This window comes from Lynx rufus, unplaced genomic scaffold, assembly GCF_022079265.1.
Source record: "Lynx rufus isolate CCGP_SWC_20201006 ecotype Redwood Valley unplaced genomic scaffold, mLynRuf1.p SCAF_1, whole genome shotgun sequence".
Taxonomy (NCBI): Eukaryota; Metazoa; Chordata; class Mammalia; order Carnivora; family Felidae; genus Lynx; species Lynx rufus.
The window spans coordinates 137,568,487-137,594,747 of NW_025814823.1; the positions used below are offsets into that span (position 1 = coordinate 137,568,487).

Sequence of the window (26,261 nt, forward strand, 5' to 3'; positions counted from 1 at the left end):
TTTCACCAGTTCATCTATTCTCTGTCCTGTCCATCTGCACATCCTAAGTTCCACATATTAAAGATGTTTAAAATATTCTTTCTGAAAGCTTTTTTGAGATGTTAAGAATAAATAAGTATTTTTAAAAGCAAACAATTCAAATCACGAGCGGTTGGATATAACTGCCTCCAATTTATTAGTCACCATTTTTCAGAGGACACGATAGAAGCTTAACATTTGTTTAACAGTTAATATTTCTTGTGCCTTATTTATCTGGGACATGAGCTTGTTATATTCCATTTTCTATTTAAAGAAAAACCTGGCATTGGGATCATCCTATTAGTGAAGGAACGTAAATAACATCTTGAAGTGGAAATGCTTATTTAGTAATCTTTTCACCATTTCTCTTGTGAATTTGTTTACTCTGAATCATGGAGGAAAATTTTAGATCTGGAAGAGACCTCAGAGATAGGCTCATCTAATTCCCTTGCTGTACAAATCAACAAATTGAGGCCCAGTAAAGTAAAGCCTTAACTTTAAAAAAAAAAAAAAGAAATGGGTGATCAGTGGCTCTTAATGCATTTAGGAGAGAGGATATTTTTTATGTTAATGAAGATAAATATTTTAATATAGAATGCTTTATATTTTTAATTTTAAATCACTTCTACCTTGTGTTGTGGCCTATTAAAACTCATCTTGTATCATTTATTGTAAGAATCATAGTGTGTATTATAAACAAATATGTTATTTGAATTAAAACTATCTGACTGAATTATTAAGGGCTAACAAGACAAAAAGGATTATTGCTTATCGAAGTTAAATATCTGGCTATTCATTTATTATATGGCAGTTTTAAACTTGCAAGTGAATTTAGAAGTGTTTTTGTTTCATTTTAACTTACTCATTGGAATGGGTTGTAATTGAAACCAGAAAGAAGTTACTAGACGGTGACAAAAGCTTTTAGCCTGTATTACTGTGATGGCCTGAGTGGGGTTTATGAGCAAAGAAATTTTGCTATCCTTTTGCCTCTCCATATGCTTCACCCTTTAATATTTCAGTGCCAATCAGATGATGGCAGCATGCTACAAACTGGAACAAGCTCGTGGTATTTTACTTATTTATTTTTTTTAATGTTTATTTACTTTGAGAGAGAAGGAATCCCAAGTAGGCTTCGTGCTGCCAGCACAGACCTGACATGGGGCTTGAACTCAGGAACCCTGAGATCATGACTTGAGCTCAAATCAAAGTCGAACACTTAACCCTAAGCCACCCAGGCGACCCACGGCTATTTTATTTTTTTAAATAACGTGTGTAAAACAGTAGTGCTGTAATAGCATATTCTACTCACCATAACTTCATGTCTTCCAGTCCTTTGAGGAGGGTGATACTGTAGAATGCATCAAGTGTAGACTTGAGCCAGACTCCTGAGGTTCATATTTTGACTTCCTCACTTGATAGCCTTGTGTGACTTTGGCAGAGCCCTCAGTTTCTTCATTTGTGCAGTGGGATAATAATTCTTGTCTCATGGGGTTCTGAGGATTAAAAGCACACTATTTGGAATGCACTTAGCAGTGTTTAGTACCAAATAAGCATTCAGAAGATCCTAACTATTGCTAATATTGGTGGTGATGTCAGTTGGTAAAGCATCAATTACATTCTACTAGTGTTAAATTTCTTCTTAAAAATTTGTTAACACCCAGCTTTGGACTAAACGTTTTAATGTAAATTGTATTTAACTTCTGGAAATTTTAAAATTGTTTTACCCTTTTTTTTTTTTTTTTTTTAGCTCAGAGTCAAGTGAAAAACATGATATAAATGAACGTCACTTATTTGTATGTGAAGGTGATCCCGTATTTTTTGTCGACTTAATTTTTTTAATAGATATTTTTAGTCACTAATACTTTGAGATCTGTAATTTGATGTTTATATCAGGTCCCAATAAAACTTGTGTGCAGTGGCCCTATGTAAACTAAATTAACTTTTTAAGTCAGTGGTTCTCAACCAAGTGCAATTTGGTCCTCCCTTGCCACCCACTCCACCCCTGCAACATTCCAGACATTATCTGGAAACATTTTTGTTACAACTTGGAAAGGTAATACTGGCATCTATGGTCAGGGGTACTGCTCAACGTCATAGGATGCACAGGACAGCACCCGATAAAGAATTATCTGAGCCACAATGTCCATGCCAAGGTTGAGAAACCCTGAACTACAAATCATGGAGCTAGTCTTTTGATAATTACTTATGATACTTTTTTCCTGGTTATAGCAAAATTATTGGAACGTTGCAATCAATTTTTGAGTAGGAGTATTTTAAAAGTTAGCGTCCTTGATACATTTTGAAATGAAAACTACTTTGAAACTCAATAATATTTTATTACAGACGAACCCACAAGATCATTGAGTGGTCTCATTTTGAAGAATAACGTGAAAGCACATTTTCAGAACTTTCCAAATGGTGTAACAGACTTTATTAAGAGTGAATGTTTAAACAATATTGGTGACTCCTCTCCTCTGATTAGAGCCACTGTAGGTAAGTTATACTGTTACAGTTTTGCTTATTCTGTTTGTAACTGGGTTGTTTTTTGAGATGATAGGTTGTTTTTTTTCAGCTTTATTTTTTATTTTTTTAAATTTTCTTTTTAAATGTTTATTTTTGAGAGAGCGAGAGAGCTCGTGAGCAGGGGAGGGGCAGGGAGAGAGGGAGACACTGAATCTGCAGCAGGCTCCAGGCTCTGAGCTGTCAGCACAGAGCCTGACACGGGACTCGAACCCACGAACCGAGAGATCATGACCTGAGCTGAAGTCGGACACTCAACTGACTGAGCCACCCGGGTGCCCTGAGATGATAGACTATTTCTGTAGGAATTTTTGTTACCCATTTCATGTTGAATTGTGAGGGAGGGGGAGAATTTTTCATTGCCACTTCTAAATGCTTTGGAAGTAATATTATTTATTATAGTAAAATCCCTTATTTAGTGAGACCATACTCACTGGTGGTTGGTTTAATCAAAGTTGGTTAAAATGGGGCATTAACAAATGGTGTTAATGTAGGATCACTGCCTTTTGTTTGCGTTCCTTGTTACCTGGCTTCCTTGTGTAATGCATGGAAGCTTTCTTTACACGGAAAGGAAATTTTATTAAAACAACGTAAGAATGGGACCTTAAATCTTACTATGTTCTACTCTTGTTTTTAATATTTGCTTTGTCTAATTACAGCAGTTTTTTTAGTCTTTTCAGAGTGTTCAGCTTGAGTGAAAGAACGACTATCGTTTATTGAATTAAGATGTTTAATTTTTTAATTATAACTGGTGTAAATAGGTTTGGGAGTGAACACAACTGACTATTGGTAACATCAGTTCGTGGAAGCAGAACTAGGCAGGTGGACTCTAGAGGGGCCTAGTAATGGGCAGTGTTCAGTATGCTATGGGGCTTAAGCAGCTCAATTTTACAAGGACCTAGAAATAGAAAGCTTCTGTTAATCTAGCAGGTTGGTTGAATGGAGATTGGTTACTGAGAACTTCCATAATGATTCAGTCATTTTCATTAAAAGTTCTCTACTTTGGTATTTTTTGTCTCATGGGTTTGAAAAGTGCCCAGTTCATCTTTTACCTAAAATAACCAAAGGCTCTGTGGCTTCTCTCAAAATATTAACGTCTTAATTATGCACATTATGCACACTGATTTTACATGGGATGGGTAGAGGTCATTTCTGTTTTGACAAAAGGGAATCCCTAGTTTATTCTGATGGACCCTCCTATGCCTTTCCAGTGCTCTGCCAGCTCTTGACACTGGTAAAAAGAATGGTGAGTGTATGCCAGACTTTAAAAATTTTTTAAATCTTCACAGTACATATTAGGAATCTTGCCAAGGAAGTTTATTTGAAAAGACTACATTGCACTGACTGTGATAATTCTTTAAGCAAATATAAAATTATTTCTCTTGTTTAAGAACTATGGTTGGTTTGTAATTTTATTATTTTAGTGACTGTCATTTGTGTTTCAACAATGTGGGAACGTTTCTGTAGAATGAATTCATAGAAGTAGCATTACTGGGTCAAAGTGTGGTGTTTAAGCATTTAAAATTTTAATAGGTATTGCTAAGTATACAAATTTTCACTCCCACCTTTGCTATATACACTGAGAATTACAATTTTTCGCTTTTAACTGGGATGCTAGGCATTAGAAGATTTTTTGGGAGTGGTTGAAATTATATGGGCCAGTTAAATTTGAATTTGTTGGTCTTTGACCATTTAATGCTTTTCTAGCAGAAGTAACGAATGTCAGCAATCTGTTAGTGCCAAATTGTAGGCTGGCATTTAATTTTTATTACTGCTTGTTTTAAGACATGGTTGGCTTTATTGAGGCAGATCCAGAGCTTTCTCTCTACCTCACTTCTTACATATTTTAACTTCAGGAAAGAATAAATGGCGAGAAGGAACAGCTCTACTCTTGGCCTTGCTGCTTCTTGATTTTATTAGAATATTTTAAAGGTTATGTCTGAAAATGCTATCAATACATTGATGACCTTACCATATAATTTAGAATTTTTTTAGTGCAGAGTACATATTGACCAACAACTTTACATTTTTTAGCTCTTTGCCATTGAGAGCAACATTCTCAAAACTAACAGTGGAAAATTGAAAAACTGTTTATACGCCCAAACTGTAGAATTTGCTACGGTAATGATCATTGAGTACTTACTGTATTTATTATGTGCCAGGCATTTTGTTTGCATATCTCACTTCTCAAAGTAACAACGCTTTTTTTTTTCTTCACTTTTACAAATTAGTACTTTGAAGTTTGGAGTACTTGTAATTCACCTACTGTCAGTGTTTATACAGATCTTATGGTACTAAAAGATCTAAATCATCAAACATCCTGTACTATCTTATGTTAAATTTGCTAGGGCAGAGGAAAACACTAACACAAAACTTATTGCATTATTACCGTGTATAACAAAACTTTTGTGTTATGTATTTGTATATTTGCAAGTTCATTAACTATCACAACTGATCTATACAACACAGTTGAAACAGTCTAGTCAGGGTGACATGATCAGTCAGCGTGTGCCCCTCAGCCTTCAAGATGCAAGATCACTTTGACAGTGATTCAGTTCCGTAAGTGGGAACTGTTGGAGAAGTGTGTGGGTCTTCCACACCAGAGGGATTATTGGGCACAGGATTGTTTTCACTTGATGGCTCATCTGCTTTCACTCTCCCTACCATGGTCTGTGGCTGAGATCCTAGCTTAAGTCAGAGAGCAGATTGCAACTTTCTTAATGTATTTTTGTTTGAAACTAACAGACTCCTACTCATCACCCAGTGATTAAGCACATTTTGGTATATTTCTTTCTACTCTTCTGTAGAAGAGGAACACTTTTGACCCTTGAAGAACACAGATTTGAACTGCATGCGTCTGCTTTTAGGCTAAATTTCTTTTTTCAATAAATACAATAGAGTATTCTAAATGTGTTTTCATTAAGATTTTCATAGCATTTTTTTTTCTGTAGCTTACTTGTAAAAACAGTACAATACATGTAATACACAAAGTATATATTAGTCAACTGTTTATGTTATCACTGAGGATTCCGGTTAGCAGTAGGCTATTAGTTAAGTTTTGGGAAGTCAGCAGTTATATGTGGATTTTCGACTGAGGGGAGCCAGTGCCCCTAACCCCCTGCATTGTTCAAGGGTTAACTATAATTTTTTTTTTTAAAGGAAGAAGCAAAATTGTTTTTATTCAAAAAACACTATTAACTACATAGAAAGTTCTAAGGAATCTAGGAAAAAAATCTAAAACCAATATGTGAATTTAACTAGATTACAGATTCCAAAAATCAATAATCAATTGTATTTCTGTATATGTACTGGCAAAAAAAAAAATCAAGCCTTGCTTTCTCATCTCTTAATGGTATTATATGATGGGCAGAGATTCTTAATTTTTTTTTTTTTTCAACGTTTTTTATTTATTTTTGGGACAGAGAGAGACAGAGCATGAACGGGGGAGGGGCAGAGAGAGAGGGAGACACAGAATCGGAAACAGGCTCCAGGCTCCGAGCCATCAGCCCAGAGCCTGACGCGGGGCTTGAACTCACGGAGCGCGAGATCGTGACCTGGCTGAAGTCGGACGCTTAACCGACTGCGCCACCCAGGCGCCCCGAGATTCTTAATTTTAATGTAGCCCAGTTCACCAATCTTTGTGGGTTAACTTTAATTTTAATGAGGGGAACTACTGGTATTGTTAGAAAAGGGCAGCAGTAGTTGTTGCCCTTTTTGTAGTACAAAAAGAGTAGTCTTTTTGTGCAGATAATTGTTAAAATACAAAAGAGGGCAAAGTGTTGGAAAATAAGATTAGAAACATCTGATTTATGCTGTGGTTTTTCTACAGGTGTGCTGTTGTGGAAAGGGGGGTCCTGGGTGAATGTTATTATTTACATGGTGTGGAGGTCCTGGGCTGATTTGAGGCGTTTAAGTGAAAGTGTGTGCATGTGTGCATTCACATGGCAGTATCTGACATAATGCAGTCAGATTTCCTAAATGTGTATGTTTTCTTTCAAGGTATTTTGATTACAACCATAGCCTCCAAGGGAGAATTGCAGAATTGGCCTGACCTCTTACCAAAACTCTGTAGCCTGTTGGATTCTGAAGATTACAACACTTGTGAGGTAAAGAAATTTGCTTCTTACATACTTTTTCTTCTCTGTTTTTCTCATCTAGTTGTGTATTTGTAACCTTTGAGAAAAATAATTCTATGAAACACAGAACTTCAAAACTTAGAAGTTTCAAGTTACCCTTTTGCTTTACATTAGTGACCATTTATCTTACTGTTTTCTATAACTACTGTTAAGTTATAAAGGTTCTTTACTATAATTCCTACAAGAAAGTGCAATTGTTTAATCTGGGTAGTAGTTTTCAAAGATAGATTTAAATTTACCAAATTTACCAACCATGATTACTTTTTTGCTTTCTCTAGGTTGTTTCTGTGCCTCTTATGACATGTCCACAGTATATGTAATCTAGTTTTTATCATGTAGTAATTATAATCTCGTTTGCCACTCACTGATCAAATTAACAGCAACCTTTCCATATGGGAAAGGGAGTCTGTGTGGATTCCTCATTTTATGTATCTCTTTTATTAGCCGGCTTCCCATTTGTGTAGAAATCTGTTTTGAATGGGAACCATTCATTTTAGGTGTTTTGCTTCTTCAAAGGCAGGGACTCCTCTCCCTCTCAAGAAAGCAAGCCTTGCTCGTAGACAGGACAAGCACTGAAATAACCTAACAAAATCAGGTGGCCTTTTGACTTGGCAGTTTGTCGCCTGATCTGAAAGAGGAAAAGGAGGGACTGGAGAGAGAGGGAGTAAGCAGAGGGGTCTTTAAAGTCACACTTTTCCCTCCCTAAAAACAAAAACAAAAAAGACGTACTTTCCCATATGTACATTTTCCAATAATGCCTTGGAAATACACTGGTAAGATTACAGAAGAATTGAAATAGTAATTGTATTCAGCCATTAAGTAAGAGTTGATTAAAATTTAAATCATGCTTTGGTATAGTGGTAACAACACGAAAGGAGATCAAAATATTAGAAAGCACTTACCAAGAATAAAAAAATTAAAACTACAGTAATCATGAAATTTTGGAGCTTCTATAGAAGTCGTATTTTAAATATTTATTTTGAGAGAGGGGGAGAGGACGTGAGTGGGGGAAGGGGCAGAGAGGAGATCCCAAGCTGGCTCTGCGCTGATAGTGCGGGGCTGGAACCCACAAACGAGATCACAACCTGAGCAGAAACCAGGAGTTGGACACTTAACCGACTGAGCCACCTAGGCACTCCCATAAGTCACATTTTAAAGAGAAAGTATTCTTCTATTAATTGTACGAGGAAAGTAAGTACCAGGTTTCTGCTCCTGATGGAATTACAAGCAATAAATGAGATGTTCAAGGTGGTTAGTAGGTTGCATGTTGTGTACTGGCAAGAGCTCTAGGTTAACCCCTTTGGTGTAAAATGGATGTAGGGAAATAGTTGCTAATTTGAATTTTTTGCCTGTTTACCATGTTTTGTCACCATTACCCAATGAATGGTTTTACATATAAGTAATTTTTAAAAGATATTAAGACTTCTTTTTGACCTAAAATTGAAAAGAATATTTCAGGAGAAGTGAGCTTTTTCAGTTAGATAATATTTATTATAGTCCCTCCCAACCAAAATATCCTTTAATTTTAAGTCATTAAATGCTAGGATAAAAATGTACTATTATGTTTAAGCTAAGATTTTAGATACTTCAATGGTAAAATGATTTCTGTATTAAAATTGATGACTAAATTTATGGGTTTTATGAGAGCTGAAAACATTTATACAAATTAGTCAATATTCTTCAGTTTGCTTTTAAAATGGCTTCATTTATGGGGCACCTGGGTGGCTCAGTTGGTTAAGCGTTCGACTTCGGCTTAGGTCATCATCTATGGTCTTTGGGTTCAAGCTCTCTGTCAGGCTCTGTGCTGACAGCTCAGAGCCTAGAGCCTGCTTCGAATTCTGTGTCTCCCTCTTTCTCTGCCCCGCCCCCCCCCTCCCCCAACTTGTGCTCTGTCTCTATCTCAAAAATAAACATTAAAAATAAAATGGCGTCACTTTTAATTAATTGTAATAATTTAAATATCTTTCACAGGGAGCATTTGGCGCCCTTCAGAAGATCTGTGAAGATTCTGCTGAGATTTTAGATAGTGATGTTTTAGATCGTCCTCTCAACATCATGATCCCCAAGTTTTTACAGTTCTTCAAGCACAGTAGTCCAAAAATAAGGTATCTGTGTAGCCAGTATCAAATTAATTTGTAAACTGTAAGCCTGACCACTCTCATTTTCCATTACCTAATATTTTTGTGATTGGCAGAAGATGCTGATATTCCACAAAGGTGAACTTCAGTAGTTGAAATGTACTCCTTTCATAGCAAAACACATGAAATGTGAACTTTATCTGATGAAATTTTCATCCAATACGATAGTTCTCTACCTTCTAGATGGTATGCTTCAAAGATCCTTTGTGTAAGGCTGAAAGTCATTGTGTTTTGGGGTGTTGTCATGTTGTTTTTGTTTTAATTTATGAATCTTGCCAAGTACAGGTACCTTCATTTGCAGCTTTGTGGTAAAAATTGCTCCAATACGACATCTGAATTATTTAGTAATTTCAGTTTAAGCGTTTTACATCTAATTTAAAACACTTTGAGCGTGAAGGTAGAAGAATTTTTGAGTACATTCAGATCAGTAGGGCCAATTGGCCACAAGTTAACCTTGGCCTGCTTTGTTTTCCTGTTATATCCCTAGTTCCTTGAGCAGTGCCTAGCATATAGTTGTTGAAATATTTTGGAATATTAGCCTTTGAGTAACTTGATTATCATCACTTGTCCTGTTGAGCTATAATTATCATGATGCTTTCACACTTTTGAGGTGTGTGAGACTCCTGTAACTTCACCAAAAGTTCCCCAGGCTGCTCTACTCGTTTTTTTGTGTTTTTTGTATTTTTCTTTTTGCTTTCTGCAATTAATTCTCCTTTTGTCTTTTGCTTATCATTAGTATGGAAAAGTCAGTGCTTTTCTGATTGTCAGTTGCTCTGATTTTTATTGTTTCCCATTGTCAGTGCTTCATGCTTTTAGGTAGAATGATCAAACACCATATTACTATTTAAAGTAGAAATTGTGCAGGATCCCAGAGGCAGAGATAGCCAGCTGCATGAACTTTATGCATAGGCTGTAACTGTTTAGATGTTCATTGGAGTTTATTCCAAGATTGATTCCAAGCTGTATTCTGAAGGATTCTCATTTCAACAGTGTGACCAGAGGGTAATCAGGAATCTTTTTCTTGCTTAAATTCTTTATTTCTTTTTCCTTTATCTCGATCTAATTTTAATTACTTTTCATCGTAAGTCGTACTTAATACAGTGTTCTCACAGTGGAAACTTAATAGATGCTTAATTTATGGTAGTGTCGTGCAAACAAATAATGACATTTTACTCTTCCTGACATAGTTAACTAGAGTTCATGTTCCCTAGGAAGTCTTCTCCTCTTAATCTTTCAACTAAGGTGATGAAAAAAGGTATAGTTATTTGCATATTTTTCTTTACTCCTAAGAAAGTCACTTTTTTTGTGACCCAATTCTTAACAATTGAAAGAAAAACAGAAAAATCTAAAAAGCATATTCCTGGCAATTGGCATACCATTACTAGATATAACAGTGTTTTGTAATTTTAATACATTTTTGTGGGTGGACATTTGTTTAAAACTTGACTAGGTGGACTTCAGTAATATAGAAATGTTTCTGTTTAGTGACTCTTCATTACTACCCATTTGAGATTCTGTTGTCCATACCATTAAATTTTTTTCTTCATTTTAACATGTATTTGGGTAAATGTATTTGCTATGTATTTTAGCAACGCGTTAAGCTTAATCTTTATATTTTATTCTATATTATTGTTTAATGCCTTATTTATACAGTTTAACTGATATTTTTTATGTACTATTAAAAGTGGTTTTCCGGGGCACCTGGGTGGCGCAGTCGGTTAAGCGTCCGACTTCAGCCAGGTCACGATCTCGCGGTCCGGGAGTTCGAGCCCCGCGTCAGGCTCTGGGCTGATGGCTCGGAGCCTGGAGCCTGTTTCCGATGCTGTGTCTCCCTCTCTCTCTGCCCCTCCCCCGTTCATGCTCTGTCTCTCTCTGTCCCAAAAATAAAAAAAAAAAGGTTGAAAAAAAAAATTAAAAAAAAAAAAGTGGTTTTCCATCTCAAAATAACTGCTGAACTTTGAGAATATAGAATGAGGCAAAGGATTATAGCTTTATCCATTACAGGATTAAGCAATTGAAAAATCAGAGCCGCTTGATTTTTTATAAATCCTACCAGAAATACACAAAGTTGGGTTATCATTCTTAGCTCATGACCTTCTCATCTTGGCCCACTTGCATTTAGTCTTTAGTTACATATTAGTTATTTTTAATAATAAGCACTCCAACCTACCATCCAGAATGAAAGCTAAGGTCTTGACAGCAACCTACATCTAATCCTGACTTGACCCTTCCCTTGGATTGTTAAAAAACAATTATTGAAAATATATATGATATGTAAAAAAATGTATATATATATATATCTGTATGTGTTTTTAACTTTAAATTTTTTTTTTCAACGTTTTTTATTTATTTTTGGGACAGAGAGACAGAGCATGAACGGGGGAGGGGCAGAGAGAGAGAGGGAGACACAGAATCGGAAACAGGCTCCAGGCTCCGAGCCATCAGCCCAGAGCCCGACGCGGGGCTCGAACTCCCGGACCGTGAGATCGTGACCTGGCTGAAGTCGGACGCTTAACCGACTGCGCCACCCAGGCGCCCCTTAAGTTTATAAATAGTATTTTACTGAACTTAATCTTTGGTGACTTTTTAAATTTAATATTTTGCTAGGATTCGTCCATATTTTGTCATTATAGCTCATTTATAGCTCATTTGTTTTGACAACTGTATAGTACCTCATACAAGGTTTACACAATTTATTCATGGTCTTCCCCTTGAACCCCCCCTAAGCCTTTGGGTGGCTTCCAGGTACTTGCTAGTGTGGATAGTGCTGTTGAAAACATTTGCTTGTCTCCTTTTGTCTATTTGCAAGAGTTTCTAGGAAGATGTAAAGTCTTTGGGGAGGAATTTCTAAGACACTGGACACATAACAAGGAAAGAACCCCAAACTGTTTTCCAGGGCGTTTGCATCAATTCATACTTTCTATTAACAAAGGAAAAGTTTCTCTGGGTGCATATATTCCGCATTTAGTATTGTCATGTATTTTAATTTTTGCCAAATAGAAAATTGTGTTTCATTATGAGCTTGATGGTTATTTCTGTGTCATTGGTTATGTTGAATATCTTGTCATAGGTTTATTGGGTATCTGGTACCTTCTTCTGTCGCCTTTTTCTCTTGGGTTATCAGAAGAAGAGGCAGACAGAAAAAAAACTATAGTTTCATGATAAGTACTGTGGAAAAATGAGAGTAAGGGCTTAGAGGTATTTTACATAGAAGTTTCACTGTACAGGTAACATTTGTGTAGAGATTCTGAACAAAGTAAAGTAACACATCTTTGAAAGGTAAAGGGGAAAGACATTTAAGACCAGGAACAAGTATAAAGGTCCTAGAGTTAGGAACAAGCCTTTTACACTGACCAAAAAAGAAAACTTTGCATCATACTAGGAAACGTAGGGAGTAACCACACTGTAGTGGAATGTCTAGGCCAATAGTCAGCAAACTGTGACCCATGGGGCCAAATTCAGCCCATAACATATGAATTAAGAATGATTTTATACTTAAAAAGGTTATGTTTGGGGGTGGGGGTGAACGTGCCACAGAGGTCTTATGTGACCCACAAATCTTAAAATATTACCATTTGATCTTTTGTAGAAGATATAGATTGTGTTTTATTGGAGAAATCTGAACAAGGGTATAATGTGATCTTATTGGAGTAATCCTCATAGGAAATCATGGCTTGGACTAGGGAAGAAGTGAAGGTGGTTAAGAAGTGATTGGATTATGGGTATATTTTTACAGGTAGTGCCATTAGGAGTTGCTATGGCATTGAGTTGACTATGTCTTTAGTTTTAAAGGAATGTGTACCCATTATATATATCCATTATGCCTCTGCCCACCATCCCACTGTTCAAAGGTATCCACTCTTAAAAATATGCACATGTCCTTTTTGAGTCTCTCCACTTTCAGAGAAGTACTAATGTTCTGCACCCTGCATTTTTCACTTAAGATTCATACTCTGTGTGAGCTACACAGAGAGTTTGACTCATTCTTTTCAGGGTGTGTATACATATATGTGTGTGCCATACATACATTTATGGCTCTACATACACCATAATTTTTTTTACGGAGGAGTATTTAAGTTCTTGTCAATCTTCTGTAAATAGAAAATGCTGCAGTGAGCATGTGTTAAATGTTCAATTTTGTTTCTAGGTCTCACGCTGTTGCATGTGTCAATCAGTTTATCATCAGTAGGACTCAAGCTCTGATGTTGCACATTGACTCTTTTATCGAGGTAAGATTGTCTCTCTCCCCTTCCCCCCACCTCCATTTGCTTTGGGGGAAGTTAGAAAATGTTAAATTATTTGATAGTATTAAAATTGGATACAGTGTAGACTTTGTGATTTTTGTTAACTAAAAATAAAAGCACTTTTCCTCTATTACTGATTTTTTTTTTTTTAACGATACAAACATCGATTATGGAATTTGGGTGTTTAATATCTTGAGTATTTTGTCAAATTTTATCAAATTTTTTGTTTGAATATACTATTCAAATTCCAAATGTAAATTAAGTCTCCCAGCTATTTTGCAGTATTTGAAACATGAAACATTGGTGAGTTTGAATCATCTTAACTTGATAAAGAATCTGAAGGCATAGACTAAAAGGACGGTGCTTCATTTTCCATTGGTTTCCATTGTAAAAGTAGAGGTGTCATGGAAAAAATTGACTCTTAAATCTCGTCAAGCATTTCTAAAGGCCCTTTTACCTTTTCGATAAAAGCAGAAAGGCAACAACAGCATTATTTTCTGGCCATGAACCCTAAGGAACAGGATTTTTTCAGAACTGCTACCACTTGATCACCACAGTTGTGAACAAGTTGTTAAAGTTCCTTAAGCATTTCACTTTTATTTTCATTAAATCAGAGTTTAATAGTTCATTCCTTTCCAGCTATTAAAAATTTTAGAGGCCATCCTGCTAGAATTTTTGTTGGGAAATTATAAGAAAGGAGGGGAAAATGGTGTCCTCTTTTCCCTCATCACTTAAATTGACAAGCTTTTTTCTGAACGTATCTTACCAGTAGACTATGAGTAGTAGCCATAAGGATCCTGTAGCCATTTAAAAGTTGAAACTAAAACACGAGTCTTCAGTGGATATTGCCAAGTCCTGTGAATTAGGCATTGTGCTTGGTGCTAGGGATAGATACATAAATAAATGTTATGCCTCAAGGTGTTTTCAGTCTGGTTTGGTGTAGAAGGTAGTGGATTATCTCAAGGTCTGGCGTCAGCCTGCCTGGGTTCAAATCTCAGCTCCACAGCTGCTAACTTTGGGCACATTATTTAACATGTTTTCCATTACCTTCTCTATAAAATGAGGCTAATAATTTACCTTGTTGGATTGTTAAAAAGATACTTGCTGTAACTAAATTGGAACAGAGCCTGCTATTCCAGAGCTATTTCATAGCTTAAAACAGGAACAGGTTAAAACAGCTTAAAACAGCTTAAAACAGGAACAGATACACCAATATCTTATATAGAAATATAATTTAGAATAAAAGCTACTAAATTTCCTCAGAAAATAAAAATTCCACAGGACCATACTCAGCAAGTGGAGCAAGAACATCTCCCAACATTTTAAAGTCTTTTCCATTAGTGTTCCATTACCATTTTAACAGTTCTTTCCTACTTGATAATCCTACAAGATTCAACTAGTTCTCCATCCTACGAGAGCAGTCAACATCCATAGGAAGCACCTGACACATAGTAGGCCCTCGATAACCATTTGCTAAATGAAGAAATGGATCATTTATTTCTTGAATTATTGTTTTTATCAGGGGCAGGTGTTACGTCTGCTGAGTCTGACAATATTGACTGAAAAGTGTATTGGTTACTATTATGTGGCTAAGACCTGTCTTGGCAAAGCTAAATACTCATACTTAAGACAACATTAAATTTAACGAAGAATGTGTATTGAACCTATAAGCAACGCTGTCGGAGTATTCTCTGTGTAAAATATATATCTATCTGATGAAAAGAGGAACTATAGAGGTTTCAAAGCATCTGATGCAGAGGCAGAACTTGGGGAAATCGAAGATCGAAGTTTTTAAAATTGTACATCAGTACTTCACATACTGTCACATTTGATATTTGAACTTCTCCATTGTTTTATCCGTTGTAATAAGGTTTCAAGTTCATCTGTTTGGAGATGTTTCTCTGGTTTTTGGTTTTGGTTTTGTTTCTTTTTTGTTTTTTGGCTTTTTGTTTTTAAAGATTGTAGGACATTGAAGTTTTCTTAATGTTTATTTATTTTGAGTGGGGGGGTGGTGGCACAGCACGAGTGGAGGAGGGGCAGAGAGAGAGAATTCCAGACAGGTTCCACACCACCAGCACAGAGCCCGATGTGGGGCTCAAACTCAGAAAACCATGAGATGATGGCCTGAGCCAAGATCAAGAGTGGGATGCTTGAATCGACTAAGCCATCCAGGCTCCCCCACGTTAAATTTTTTTAAATAATCTTTTTATTATAATTCATGTGTATGTGTAGATAAAATTCAGGAATGAGATGGGGGAGGATTACAGTTTCTACTTCTTATATCTCCACTTTGCAATCTCTACATAACACAGCTTGTTGGTATAAGGAAATGAATCTGGACTTAAAATTCCATGAAAACCAAATTCAGATGCCCCCTGGGTAGCAAGTTATGTAACTTCTAAACTTCTTTATCTGTAAAATTGTATAACAACATCTTAGAGAAGACTAAATGAAATAGTCTGTTGTTTATTCAGGCTTTTTGCCCCCTCACCTTGGTGACAAACCTGTTTGGGAAAACATAATCTTGATTGCTACTTTCACTGTTGTTTCAGTAGTTGGCTTGGAGAACAATAAGTAGTTTGGGGTTAAGTTGTTGGAAACTCAGCATACATTTCCCAGTTATTGATACTTTTAGAGAATTTGTACCTGTTACTACCCTAAAAATTGGTATTGGTAGAAATAATCTCTTGACCGTAATTTTGAAGGAAAATTAAATTGTATTCTGAAGATTATCTTCTTCTGGGTGAGGGAGATGAATGCCCCATGTCCTAATGACATGGTTTTATTCTCACAAACTAAAATTACCTTAAAACATACCCAATCAGTGGTACCTGGGTGGCTCAGTCAGTTGAGTGGCCAACTTTGGTTCAGGTCATGACCTCATGGTTCATGGGTTTGAGTGTGGGCCCGTGTCATGCTTAGCGCTGACAGCGAGGAACCTGCTTCAAATTCTGTCGCCCCCTCTCTCTGCCCCTCCCCTGCTCATGTTCATTCTCTCTCTCTGTCTCTCTCTGTCTCTCTTTCTCTCTCTCTCTCTCTCTCTCTCTCTCTCAAAGATAAACATAAAAACAAAACCCACAACCAATCATACTGTCTCCAAAAGAATGGCTTTAGGTCATTTACCAAAGTCATGGGTTTTGACAATTATCATCCTACATTTAATTGTCTTATAACCTAATATTTCAGGCCAATTAATTCCATCTTTATTTGTACCTTCTTAGAGTTTCTTTAAATGTTACCAACTTACAGATGACTGGTTATTATGTATAAACCTTTCTAATACATTGAAATGCTTAACAAGAGAAAAATTTCTCATGCAATAGAACCTCTTTGCATTGGCTGGTGATGAAGAACCAGAGGTACGGAAAAATGTGTGCCGGGCACTTGTGATGTTGCTTGAAGTTCGAATGGATCGCCTGCTTCCTCACATGCATAATATAGTTGAGGTAATACAAACAACTTAAAGACACTCGCCTCATTTTTCCCCCAAGAAAATCCTTGAGATAAAAATGCATAATATCAAATTTATTTAACAATTTATTTAACACATTTGTTGGGGATGAATAATGAAAACAGTTATGGCCTTAAAATTATAAGTTATCTTTATGGTGACTTTTCTCTCATGAGATTTAAGATGTGTATAGAGAGGGAAAATTATTTAAAGGAATAGATGGCTTTTAACCAGAATAACTAGCAAATATTTAAATTATTTGTGTTTATCAGATACGGGTTAGACTAAGTGATCACTAAAACTGTGGTACATTAAGTAGCACATTCTTGTGTCATTGGAGTTTGGAATTACAGTGTTTGTTTTCCACCCATTACTGGTAAAATTATTCTGATCCACTTGTGATTTATGGTAACAGTGAAATTTCTGAGAAGACATAATTGCTATAGTTTGTTTTTTTTTTTTTTAAGACTCTTTCAGTCCCTATGCAATTAAAATAATTTTACTAGGAAATTCTGAGTATGTTGATCATAGATTAGCCATATTTAAAGTAAGTAGTACATAGCACCAAGGTAAAATTACTATTAGAACAAAATAACTTGTTTGGGCAGTACCTAGTACTGCTAGTGTCAAACTCTAGCACCTAGTTGTCATATTATTGGATATAGTTGTGTGTGAGTAGTATATAGCTTGGCAAGTGTGTGAGAATGTTATTTAGATCCTTTGTATGTTAGAGAGAGAGAAAATCTTTTTTTTAAAGGTTGGGGTCTAAGACCTGTTAGCAAAAGGCTAGCATTGATAGTGCACAGCCAGTCCTTTTCTGAAGCGTATGGAGGGTCGTTGTAGAAATAAAGGTATGTAGCAGCACTAAATGGGAATAAGGTACATTTTCTCTGATGAACTTATTCTCTCTGAAGTGCTTAGAAGAATCAGGTGGAGTTAGTTGAAAGTTTAGTGAAAGCTGGAGCTAACCAGAAAGTTAAAGACCTTTATTTTATCATTTGCTAGGGCCATGTCATAGCTGGGAAGCCAGCGTAGAACCGTAGAGTTCTACGATTGTTCAGCGATACTGAGCTTGGTAGTAGGACATGGTATGGAATGTAGTAGGGGTTGGCCTATCATATCTTTTGCATTGCCATGTTTAGCCCTGTGAGATGTTGCAGTCAGGGAGAGAGTGCGTATAAAAGCTTCATCCATCATTTGATGTCATTTCCACGCCCATATACATTGGGAAATGCTATGAGTGCCTTTGATTATATTTATTTTGTTTTTGCATATTTTAAAAGATTTTTTAAAAGGTTTAAAAGATTTTTGGGGCGCCTGGGTGGCTCAGTCGGTTAAGCGTCCGACTTCAGCTCAGGTCACCATCTCACGGTCCATGAGTTCGAGCCCCACATCGGGCTCTGAGCTGATGGCTCAGAGCCTGGAGCCTGCTTCCGATTCTGTGTCTCCCTCTCTCTCTTCCCCTCCCCCGTTCATGCTCTCTCTCTTGTCTCAAAAATAAATAAATGTTAAAAAAAAAAAATTAAAAGATTTAAAAGATTTTTTAAAAGAGGGGTAGACACAAAATTTGGATAAATTTTATGATCAGGTGTTCCTACAGTTAAGAATGAATTTGCCTTGGCATGTTCAAAGGACATGATAAACCTATTTTCTCGGAAACTATAAATTATAGTAGCACTAAGAAATGTCGCTAGTTCTTTCCAAATTAAAAAAAAAAAATTAACTTTTGTAATTGTATAATATGTATATGTCACTTTATATTCGTGAAAATACAAAAGACAGCTTGAGTTGTTACATTATAAAAAGATTCTTCGTTTTAAAGAAAGGTATAATGGACTTTCTTATTTTGATGTTTCTAAGAAAACAGTGTTTGTTAATACATTTCATAAACTAAAATACACCTGTACAGAAGCAGATAGGCCAGACATGCTTAGGACACTTTTCATTAAGCAATATTCTATACCAGTGGTTCTTCAGTTTGGCTGCATTTTAAAATTGACTCAGAAACTTTTAAAAATCCAAAGCCTAGGTTGAGAATCACTATAAAGTTCAAGGCCACAGCAGAGGATGACCATTAGCTTGCTGGAAAAAGGTTAGGTTTATTTTAATTGTGTGATTTAAACTGATTAATACTAATGCTTTGTTTGTAGTACATGCTCCAGAGGACACAAGATCAAGATGAAAATGTGGCTTTGGAAGCCTGTGAATTCTGGCTCACTTTGGCTGAGCAACCGATATGCAAAGATGTACTCGTAAGGCATCTTCCTAAGTAAGTGTTCGTTCTGCTGAATGCTACCTTGTTCTTATATTTAACAGTGAGTCCTCGTTTTTGCATTTTTAGATTGCATTCTTCTGCCGTTAGGGAATGAAATTCTAAATGAGTTAGACTTAATTTTACTTGGTATAACTGTCGATTATAACTAAAGAGATTTTTCAAGAAGCGGTTTTTGGGGTTGTTTTTTTGTTTTAATTACATGTGAGTGGTTTATTCTAAATCATAATCTTAATTGTGGATAATTTGTGGCACGTTTCTTTCTTTCCTTTTTTTTCTTTTTTTTTCCCCTTTAATCCTGTTAATTTGACTGGATTTGGGTGGGGTTTTCTCCCCGAAAGTAATTTTCCGGTAGTTGTGATGCTATCGGGTTTTTGGTTAGCCTATTATTAAGCCTATTTCTAACTCTGAATGCTGTTTTATCAGGTTGTTTTTTTAATCTTTTTTCCACTTTTATTGAGACATAATTGACCTAAAACATTGTATTAATTTTGCTACATAATGATTTGATACATGTGTTAAAGTTAATTACTTTTAAAAGTAATGCTTGGGGCACCTGGGTGGCTCAGTCAGTTGAGCGTCTGACTTCAGCTCAGGTCATGATCTCACGGTTTGAGTCCTGCGTCAGGCTCTGTGCTGAAAGCTCAGAGCCTGGAGCCTGCTTCAGATTCTGTGTCTCCCTCTCTCTGACCCTTATCCACTCATGCTGTCTTTCTTCAAAAATAAATTTAAAAAACATTGAAAAAAAAATTTTTTTTTGAATAAAAAAAATAAAAGTAGTGTTTAACTTTTCTTTTGAAAAATTTTTTGTGTGTGTTAGTGCCATATGCCAAATAACATTTATTCAGAGTGTTTGGGGAGAGTTAAATTTGATAGTATGTAAAAGCACTTCACATGGCATCTAGCTCTCTTCAGTACTTAAAATTTTGATTATACTGTTTTGTGGTTTGCTGTTTTCAGTTGTATATTGTGCAGTTTCCCCTTCTCAGTTTTTAAGGTTTGAATACTATTCCATCATGTTGTGCATACTGTTTTATATTCGACCCTTCTATTGTTGAATATTTACATTTGCCTTTTTTTTTTTAATGTTTTTTTTATTTGTTTTGAGAGAGAGTACAAGCAAGGGAGGGGCAGAAAGGGAGAGAGAGAAAGCATCTCCTGCAGGCTTCATGCTGTCAGCTCAGACTCCAGAACCATGAGATCATGACCCGAGCCGAGATCAAGAGTTAGATGCTTAACCAACTGAGCCACCGAGGCACCCCTGCCCTTTTTTAAAAATTATAAGTAATCCTGGAGTCAGCGTCTTTTCTTTGTCCATAAGTGGTTATCTCTTTCAGGTAGAATTCTTACAAGTGATGTTTACCAAAGTCAAAGGATCATAAATACTCCACAAATTGTTCTGTAGTGAAGTTGCACCAATTTATAAGCCACCACCAGCATCCCATCCTGTCAGCCTTCTGCTGGCCATTACCATTTCTGTAATCTTAGTCATCTGGATGAGCAAAACAAAACCACTTGTTTTAGTATGTTATGGTATCGGTGGGTTAACTTTTTTTTTTCCAGATATTTATGTTACTTGGATGTTCTCATTTTCATATCTGTCGCATTCTTTTTCTTTTTCCACCAAGAAAGCAGCAGTTGTACCTATGTTTTATTCTAGTCAGTCTGGAGTTTATTAGGGAGTGAAGTGCAAGGTGGTGTGCTAAATGGATTTTCCTCCTTTAGGAAATCCAGATAATTAACTTTTTTTCTCCTTAACTTGTGATGCCACTTTTATGATGTGCTTAATTCTTACTATAGGACCATATAATTCAAAAAGTCATATAAACGGGTGCCTCAGTCAGTTAAGCATCTGATTGTTGATTTCAGCTCAGGTCATCTCACGGTTGGTAGGTTGAAGCCCCACATCAGGCTACCTGCTGACAGTGCAGAGCCTGCTTGGAATTCTCTCTCTGTCCCTCCCCAGCTCTCTCTCTCCCTCAAAAATAAATAAAACTTTTTTTTTTTAGTGTTTTATAAGCAGACATTAATTCATACAAAGACTGAAGAAATTCTATCATGAAAACCCAAGCTATAACATTAGGAAGTATTGTTAATAAGCAATTATAACTTCATGCTCCAACTTGGTTATTACACTAATAAAACCTAAACATCCTTAAAGCAAGGAAGAACTTGGTATCAGGCTAAAAGAGCAGAACTTAATCTTTTTTTTTTTCTATGCTAATTGTTGCAGACCTTAAATAACCTAAGGCAGCCATAACTGGGTTTGATACATATATCTTCCGAACCATTGGTTTGGGAACCATATTTATATAAAACAAGGCTACTTTTATTTTTTCATTATAAAAATGCATTTTGAGGACTGGAGAATAACCACACTTATCTGATGCTGAAATAGGAAACATAATAAAAGCACTAGTTTTTCCTAGCACTGTTCATCAGGCCCATGTTTATTATGAGCAAAAAATGTTTGCTTAGGAGTAAAAATTGTATATGTAATGAGAACTGTGTTGTTATGAACTCATATAGAAAGCACCAGAGTGTCAAGGGATGACAGTAAATTCTTTTATGTGTTTCTGGGCTTTGTAAAATCTGTTCCTTTTTTTTTTTTCTTTTGTTTTAACCAATATTATTCTCTTTTGATTACTGAATATTTGATGATATATTTTCTTATCTGGCAGAGCAATTCTTCATTTTTTTTTAATGTTTATTTATTTTGAGAGTGAGTGCGTGCATGTGTGAGTGAGCAGGGGGGTGGGGGGGGGCACAGAGAGACAAGGAGAGAGAATCCCAAGCAGGCTCCACACTGTCAGTGCAGAGCCCAACATAGGGCTTGAACTCAAACTGTGAGATCATGACCTGAGCTGAAATCACCAGTGGAATGCTTAACTGACTGAGGCATCCAGGTGCCCCTCATTTCATTTTTTATTCCCAGTTATTTTGGCTTTTCCCCCACCTTTATTCTTATACATTAATATTAGTACCTCCTGGCACTGTTTGGATTAATCTATGTAAAGCAAGTAATGCTAAGTACGTATTTAAGGACTCAGTAAACATTCATTGTTGGTATTGACATCGTTGCCTTTCCGTGAAATTGCATTAAAAATTCTCTCTTGGGGCGCCTGGGTGGCTCAGTTGGTTAAGCGTCCAACTTCAGCTCAGGTCATGATCTCTCAGTCCATGAGTTCGAGCCCTGCATCAGGCTCTGTGCTGACAGAGCCTGGAGCCTGCTTCAGATTCTGTGTCTCCCTCTCTCCCTGCCCCTCCCCTGCTCTGTCTCTCTCTGTCTCAAAAATAAATAAAAACATTAAAAAGAAAAAATTTCTCTCTTTACTGGGGTGCCTGGCTGTCTCAGTCAGTAGAACATGGGACTCTTGATTCAGGATCATGAGTTCAAGCCCCATGTTGGGCGTAGTGCTTAATTTTTTTTCTAAAAAAGAAAGATTCTCTTTTTTCAGGCTACATGAGGCTTCAGGAGAAGGCTCCTTAATAATTAGACCTAAAAATAGTGGTCTGCCTTGAAAGATGGGAATTCTTCAGACAAACGCCATATTGCTACATGGTCACAGTTAATGTCCATATCTCACTTTCCAATTTGATTTGCTTACCCAGCTTTATCAGTCCCTTATTGCCTGCATATCTTTTCATTCTGTCTTTCTCTGGCACAGACATCACAATTCACAAATCAACTATATTGACCATAAACTTCTAGCTACCCTGCATCTCCCCTGCTCTGGATTAATAAACTGTCTTTGCTTCCTGTCAAATGCTTTTGGGAAGTCACACCACCAGGATTGATGGTTGTAGAAATGCATGGTTTTCAATGTCAAGTGGCCCCTTCACACTGCCAGTTTTTCTTATTCCAAGTCACTTTTTATCTTCCATTGAGTAGAGCAGCCATTCGAACCTTTATCACTCTTCTGAATTCTCTTCATTCATTCTGAGCACTTCTGCTTTATAGGAAAAACAAGTGACCCTTCATCTTGCCCCAAAACTTAAAGATATATTTTCACGTGAGTGGTCTTGGACAGCATAATTTTTTCTTCAGATACCTCGTTCCATCAAATATATACTTTTCTCTGTTTGAACTTTCTTTCTCTTTCTCCATAACTTGAATTTTTTCCGTCTTAAAAATGGTTCAGAAGAACAGATGAGGCTCACTGTCCTTACTTCTTTACCTCACCTCATGTTATTTCACAGTCTGCCATCTGTCTCCCCACTTCCCCCAAATTATTGACAGAGATGACTTAATTGTTGGTGATCCAAATGGATCTGTCTCTGCAAAATGCCTGTAGCTTATAAAATAGGGTTTTATTTGTTATAAGTTTTATATAGCTGTGTTATATTAGCTGTAATGTTAAATTGATGTTAATCTGTATTTTAGAATTTGAAAGGATTTAAACATGAAAGTGTGGCTGGCCCATATTTTTTCTACCTGTCTAGGAAATTTTGAATCTTACTGCTTTCTTTTCCCTATTATTATTCCTTTAGTTAATGAGGGCTTACAGAATTATCTCATTGATGGTAGAGTTGTACCCAAAATTAGTTGTGCACATGTTTATTTAATTGGTGTCAGATGATGTAACTCTTTGAAGTAAGGCCTCTACAAAGGCCTAAGACATTATTGTAGAGAGTGAGAATTTCTTAGATCTGTTGTAGGGAAACAAAATTATTTTTGGAGTCACGCCAAACTGGTTTTGAATTCTGACTCTCCCATTACTTAAAATTAATGACCTTGTGGAAATAATGTAACATCTCTGAGGCTTAGCTGACTCATCTGTAAGAAGGAGATCATAATATCTTTTTCACTAGATTATAAGGAAAGTGCTTACTAATAAGTCCCACAGCTGGTAGTCATGAGTATGAGTTTCTTTTGGCTATTGACACTTCCCAAGCCACCCAGAACTATTAAAGGTAGAATTCAGAAGCAGAGAACTGTGGACTTTTTTAATGTTTCCATAGTGTTCTCATAACCTTTTATCCTCAGTAGACTCTTAAGTGTGTAATGGGCCACTGAGAAAGGAAATCATCAAAGCTTAAGAAACCTATCAAAGCTTAAAATTCTCATAGCTACAAAGGAATTGTAGTGTTTTGACCTTTTTATTATGTTTTTTGATAATTTTTTAACTATTCTTACATACCTAGGATTCCATTTTTATAAACATCTTGGTTCTGATTTAATAAGTACATTAATACTTTAGATTGGATATGATATCCTGATTTAACTATTTTCTTATTGGAAATTTGAGTTAATTTCTTAAATTAAAATTTCCTAACTTTTTTATCAAAGGCTATGATCTTCTTGATAGAGCTCTTTTTTTTTTTTTTAAGTTTATTTATTTTTAATGTTTACTTTTGAGAGAGACAGAGAGTGAGAGCAGGGGGTGGGGCAGAGAGAGAGGGAGACACAGAATCCAAAGCAGGCTCCAGGATCTGAGCTGCCAGCACAGAGCCCAACCGCGGGGCTTTTGAACTCATGAACCATGAGATCGTGACCTGAGCCGAAGTTGAACACAACCAGCTGAGCCACACAAGTGCCCCTAAATTTTTTTTACTTTGAGAGAGACCATATGTGCACATTTGGGGGAGAGCTGAGGTGAAAGGAGGGGAGGGGGAAGAATGCCAAGCAGGCTCTGTGCTGTCAGTGCAGAGCTCCATTCAGGGCTCCAAGTCATGAACCATGAGATCATGACCTGAGCCGAAACCAACAGTCAGACACTTATCGCACTGAGCCTACCTCATGTCTTTTTTTCTGCATTATTTCTTTTGGATAACTTACTTTAGACTTGGTATGTTTAACATTCTGAACATTATCCTCTCTTTTATTAAAAGAAGTACAAATAATGTAGGCTCATTGTAAAAATGTCACACTATTTAGAAATAAATGATTAATTTTATCCCTTTTTAGTCTGTTCAGCTTCTTCTCCAAAGATACCATTTTCTTGTATATCTTTCCTAGATAGTCTCTTTATACAAGTAATTACATAGTTAATCTCAATACTTTTAACTTAAATGGAAACTCAAATGCTATATGTGTTTTTACACGTTTTTGTTTCATTTTAACTATACTGTAATTTATTTTGGTGTCTCGTTCTTTTTCTAACCACTGTTGACAAGCTACCTTATCCTAAGATTGCATCCAGCAGATCCCATGCATGAGTATGTAAAAGGCCTGGGATATAAATGAGGAATACTTGTCATTTGAAATGGGCAGACATCACAAAATATGCCCTAAGACAGTACTGGCAGGGATGGTTGGCTCTTCGGTATTACTAGTATACAAAAGGTCATTAAGGATGCTTAAAAATTCTTATGAAATCTTTAGTTCTTTGTTTCATGAATTTCTCTCTTTATAGATTGATTCCTGTGTTAGTGAATGGCATGAAGTACTCAGATATAGATATTATCCTTCTTAAGGTAAGGAAACTTTTCTGATAAATAGGGAAGCTTTTTTCTTTTGACTTAGAGAATCTTTGAAGTTGACTAATAGAACATTTATTTAAAATAGACCCTGTGTAAATCTGTTTCCTGTTAACGTATAATGTGCTGCAAAGTGCAGAGAAGCAAACGATGAATTTGAGTGATAACATAGGCTAACTTCATTGGAACCAGATGGTGACACTAGTAGAGAAATTTCCTCTTGATTCAAATTATTTGTAGTTTAAGGTATATTGAATATGATCTCAGTCTTATTCAGGTACTCTAGATTATACCAGTTGATGGGAGGCAGTACTATAATGAGATTAAAAGTGCCTGATACCTGACATGTGTTACATGATAGTTCCTTCTCCCCTTAACACAGAACTGTTTTCTGCACAGGGGGGGAGTGGTTCTTAACAAAGAGGAGGTGTACTTCAAAACCATGTGCATGGCACCATCTCTCCTTATTCTGATTCTTTTATGCATGTACATTTTATTAGCTTATAATGATGTTTGAGTATTACCAAAATTTTTCTTAAAACAGGGTGATGTTGAAGAAGATGAAACAATTCCTGATAGTGAACAAGATATAAGGCCACGTTTTCATCGATCGAGGACAGTGGCTCAGCAGCACGATGAAGATGGAATTGAAGAGGAAGACGATGATGACGATGAAATTGATGATGACGATACAATTTCTGACTGGAATCTAAGTAAGTCAGAGGGAAGAATACAGTTGCCTGCTTTGATAGCAACTTCATTGAGAAATCATACACATAATTGTACAGTGCCCTCATTAAAGGGTACAATTCAGTCGTTTTCGTATATTCAGAGTTATGGAACCATCACCCCAGTAAGTTTCGGAATGATTTCGTCACCCTAAAAATAACCCCGTTCTTATTAGAGGTTGCTCCCCATATTTCTTCCAGTCCCCCAGCCCAAAGCAACTACCAGTCTCTATTTTGTCTCTCTGGAATTGCCTATTTTGGACATTTCCTATAAATGGAATCATACAATATGTGGTCCTTCATGACTGCCTTCTTTCACTTAGGATGTTTTCAG

At 36.3% G+C, this 26,261-nt stretch overlaps 1 protein-coding gene across 3 annotated transcripts in view; it reads left to right on the plus strand.

The window, feature by feature from the left end:
• Positions 1–26,261, plus strand: part of TNPO1 (transportin 1) — a 96,164-nt gene that overhangs the window by 42,311 nt on the left and 27,592 nt on the right. For all 3 annotated transcript variants that reach the window (XM_047087829.1, XM_047087837.1, XM_047087846.1), the window contains exons 4-11: positions 2,362–2,511; positions 6,538–6,644; positions 8,646–8,779; positions 12,960–13,041; positions 16,380–16,502; positions 18,658–18,776; positions 25,136–25,196; positions 25,744–25,912. In XM_047087829.1, the coding sequence (XP_046943785.1) occupies positions 2,362–2,511; positions 6,538–6,644; positions 8,646–8,779; positions 12,960–13,041; positions 16,380–16,502; positions 18,658–18,776; positions 25,136–25,196; positions 25,744–25,912 (945 nt within the window). The remainder of the gene's footprint in view (positions 1–2,361; positions 2,512–6,537; positions 6,645–8,645; positions 8,780–12,959; positions 13,042–16,379; positions 16,503–18,657; positions 18,777–25,135; positions 25,197–25,743; positions 25,913–26,261) is intronic.